This window comes from Oncorhynchus gorbuscha, linkage group LG25, assembly GCF_021184085.1.
Source record: "Oncorhynchus gorbuscha isolate QuinsamMale2020 ecotype Even-year linkage group LG25, OgorEven_v1.0, whole genome shotgun sequence".
Lineage (NCBI taxonomy): Eukaryota > Metazoa > Chordata > Actinopteri > Salmoniformes > Salmonidae > Oncorhynchus > Oncorhynchus gorbuscha.
Window position 1 is genome coordinate 22,480,312 of NC_060197.1, and position 2,500 is coordinate 22,482,811.

The window sequence follows — 2,500 nt, forward strand, 5'->3', positions numbered from 1 at the left end:
ATTTGGTTCCGGTCCAGATGTTATTAGGAGCCGTCCTCCCCTCAGCAGCCTCCACGGATCTCTCATAATGATTTGCCATTCCATTTGATTGGTTCTGATCATCCAAATATGAGCAATATATTACATTAGACTACCATTTCACGAGAAAAAAAATCGCTAGACAAAATCTACAGATTTTTATTTTGTATTTTTTTAAATGTCCCTTTAAAAAAAAGAAATCAATTAAGTTCAAAGTGGTTCTATGGTTCTATATAGAGTACTCACGGGGACTCCAGGCAAACCTGGTAGGCCTACACCTCCTTTCTGTCCGAAGCGGTCATTGGAGATGACATCGCCTAGGTCTCCCTGGAGAGGGACACCAGGAAGAGGTTCGATGGGAACACATCACACAGGTACTAGCTACAGAACTAGAGCTACTCGCACAGCTCCACAGACAGACAGGCCTGGTGAATGTACAGGTGTTTTTTTTCATCTCACGATAACAATGTACAGGTGTTTTTTTTCATCTCACGATAACAATGTACAGGTGTTTTCTTTCATCTCACGATAACAATGTACAGGTGTTTTTTTTCATCTCACGATAACAATGTACAGGTGTTTTTTTTTCTTTCAATCTAACGATTAAAAAGTATAGTAACCTTTTGTCCCGGCAGACCAGGTGGACCCTGCAAACGAGCAGAGAGATAATGAATACATTTCAAAGTCTCATTTAGTTCCCTCTTCCAAGCTTCCACGCAGAGAAATGACAAGGTGCACCTGTGTATCTATATTTCATACAGGTTCAGTCAGTTAAGAACAAGAATTCTTATTTACAACGACGCCCTGTCATGAGGCAAGTACGACACGCCAATAGGTTAAACAATATCATACGAAGAACAGTCAAAAAAGACATATGCGGAGTCAGTAAAACATTCAGTAATATGCAGCATTGAAGAGGACAGGGGGTGTGGATGTAGGTGCATGAGAGGACAGAGAAGTGTGTGCGTGTGTGTGACCCACCGATCGGCCCTCCAGTCCGGGGAATCCTGGACTTCCAGGGAATCCTCTCTCACCCTAAGAAGAGACAGAATCCACCCTTTCATTTCGCATCAACAGCCTCCAGCCCATAGGTTAACTTTTCCAATATGCTGCCATCTAGTGGCCAGGTGTGAATGACCACTTAGGCCAGTTTCAGTCCAGATTCAGGAGAACCCGAGTTTCCTCAGGACTCGACAGAGTTGTATGGCTGTCAGTCAGTAGTAACCATAATAACCTACCTTGGTCCCGTTGCAGCCTGCAGTTCCCCTTGGGCCCGGGGGACCGTCCTGTCCTGGGAGACCCTAGAAGAGAACACACAGAGGACAACAGGAAGTCAAACATCAGACAGGGAGTGAGGTCACATGACTCCATGGTGACAATCCATACTGGATATCAGACCGGGTCAAAAACAACCAGAGAAATTTCAGTATACGTTCCATCATGGCAACATCTCAATTCTCCACCGTTTTCCAGAAGTGTGCACTTGCACACTTCCCGTCATTCATTTAAAAGCATGGGATTAGTGTAAGCATTGGCTGGGACAAAACATTTTTTCCTCTCTTGGCTGGAGAAAAATACATGCGAGAAAGTGTGCAATTGGACACGGCCAGAGAATGGAGGATAACTGGGACTCATCTCTGTACCAGAGGGGACGCAGACGGGCACTCTACAATACGTGAGAACTGGGAATGGTTGGAAACTTACTGGAATTCCTGGTGTTCCTGGGAACCCGGGCAGTCCAGGAGGTCCCTGTGGGAATAACGAGGAAGATAAATGAACAACATAAGTTAGGATGAGTTTGTGTAATGAGGCATTCAATTCAGAAACAGCTATGGAGCTTCTGTTTTGTTGGAGTGAAACGAGGACCTCTGATGGACAGGGGGAAGTACTACACTCCAAGATGGTGGACACTGAAAATGGAAATATTACAGAGAAGTGTGGGACTTTGTCAAGTTAATAAATTTGGGTCACTCACCCTAATTCCTTTTGGACCGGATGGCCCTGAAGGTCCGTCACCACCCTGAGAGAGAGGAAGACAGAGGGGGAGAGGAGGGAAGAAAAGGATTCGTTTTAAAGTTCTCAGATAAAGTCAGGTGTTATGTTGCTCCCACAACAAGATCCATGAAGCAGCCCCTACCTTCTCTCCCCTGCCTCCGATTGGCCCCTCAGGTCCGGGGAACCCTGGTACGCCTGGCTGACCCTGTAGCCCTGGGAAACCCCTCTCGCCCTGTGGAACATAGAACATGGAACATCATGCATAGAACATCACACGTAGAACGTTACACGTAGAACATCACACGTAGAACATTACACATGTAACATTACACGTAGAACATCACACATAGAACATTACACATGTAACATTACACGTAGAACATCACACGTAGAGCATCACACATAGAACATTACACATAGAACATTACACGTAGAACATCACACATAGAACATCACACGTAGAACATCACACGTAGAACATTACACA

General features: G+C 45.1%; 1 protein-coding gene across 1 annotated transcript in view; it reads right to left on the minus strand.

Moving 5' to 3' along the window:
• The window catches only part of LOC124013668 (collagen alpha-5(IV) chain-like), a 97,933-nt gene that overhangs the window by 60,016 nt on the left and 35,417 nt on the right, over positions 1–2,500 (minus strand). The window contains 7 exon segments of the mRNA XM_046328042.1: positions 265–345; positions 639–665; positions 1,000–1,053; positions 1,257–1,319; positions 1,723–1,767; positions 1,994–2,038; positions 2,156–2,245. Coding sequence (XP_046183998.1) covers positions 265–345; positions 639–665; positions 1,000–1,053; positions 1,257–1,319; positions 1,723–1,767; positions 1,994–2,038; positions 2,156–2,245 — 405 coding nt within the window.